Source organism: Penaeus monodon, chromosome 15, assembly GCF_015228065.2.
Source record: "Penaeus monodon isolate SGIC_2016 chromosome 15, NSTDA_Pmon_1, whole genome shotgun sequence".
Lineage (NCBI taxonomy): Eukaryota > Metazoa > Arthropoda > Malacostraca > Decapoda > Penaeidae > Penaeus > Penaeus monodon.
The window spans coordinates 6810778-6812182 of NC_051400.1; the positions used below are offsets into that span (position 1 = coordinate 6810778).

A 1405-nucleotide genomic window follows, 5' to 3' on the forward strand; every position below is an offset into this window, starting at 1 on the left:
CTTAAATTATGTAGAAAATGGGAGAGAAATCTATCAAGCCAAAAAGGGGTCTTTCTTCTCTAATGCAATGCAGTCGTAAACCGCGCGTTTTATATACAACTGTATCAGAAAGGCTCACCTAGATGCATGCACGAGAAACAAACGTCCACTCTTAAAGAGTCCAGACGTGCTATAGAAACGTCAACGTCAAAAAGAACGTTTTTCTTAAGGGTACTTTTTACTCAAAAAGGACATTATGTCCTATGACTTATTAGGTGTGTGGTTTGTAGGTTGTATGTCCGCTCTGCGGTGACAAGGGCAGAGAGGAAGATCTCTCTCATTGTTTGTTGTTTCTACTCCTTCCAAATGTCATGAAACCTTATTCAAATTCATTAAAACGAACATCAGTAATAAAAGGTTTATACGCTAGGGTGGGGGAATGCCCTTCATGTTCAGGAAAGGTCTTTAGATGAAGGAATGTTGAAAGGATGAAGGCAGGGCCATCAGACCATGAGAGGGGTGGGGGTGGGGAAAGGGACGGGGATAATGATGGGGAGATGGGGAGCCTACTCATCCATGGCAGTGACATGCACAACGGCCTGCGAGTCGGCGATGGTGGTGATGTGACTGTCGTCGGGAGCGGCGCGCACCTGCTGTAGGATGGATTGGAGCAACTTCGGGTCCATGTCGTGCGTTGACACTACCTGTGGTCCAGCCAACAGGTACTCCTTGAGGCCCTCTGGATGCACCTCCACCACCGAGTATGCTGCCTGTGGCACGTCTGCTCGTAGAAGATCCGGGTCCATGGCAATGGCCACATGTTCAGCCTCCTCCACACCCCCCTGATGGCCGGCGCCATCCATACCCGTCTCTTGCACGCCCGACAACATCGAGCCGTCCATCTCCTCTACACCCTCCATGGTCTCCATGCCTTCCATGTTTTCGACCGCTTCTGCGTTCTCCATGGAATTCATGGCCTCGATCTGTGACGCATCCACGATGTCGTGGGTCTTGGCCAAGTGCTTGACCAGGTTGATGCGCTGCGTGTAGCCACGCTGACAGATGCTGCACTTGTATGGGTGTGAGCCTGTGTGCAATGTGACGTGGCGTTCAAGCTGCAGCTGCGTGGAGAAACCTTTGCGACACACAGAGCACAAGAATGGGTACTCACCCGTGTGCCGCATCTTGTGATTGAGCAGATTGACCTTGCTGCGGAACGGCTTGCAGCACACATCGCACTGGAACCGCCGCTCACCCGTATGCTTGATCTTGTGGACAGCCACCTCAAACTTCTGAGCAAAGCGCTTGCCACACACATCGCATGCATGCGGCTTCACTTCACGGTGGCGGTACTTGTGCTTTGTTAGATACTGCTTCTTGGCAAAGGACTTGCCACAGTCGTCACAGCGGAAGGGCTTCTCAACGA

The 1405-nt window shown here is 51.5% G+C and overlaps 1 protein-coding gene across 1 annotated transcript in view; it reads right to left on the reverse strand.

Annotated features, from left to right (window-relative positions):
• The window catches only part of LOC119581717 (zinc finger protein Xfin-like), a gene marked incomplete in the record, with an annotated part of 17480 nt that continues 16075 nt past the window's right edge, over window positions 1-1405 (reverse strand). Inside the window, 1 exon segment of the mRNA XM_037929841.1 lies at window positions 1-1405. Within this exon segment, the coding sequence (XP_037785769.1) occupies window positions 546-1405 (860 nt within the window).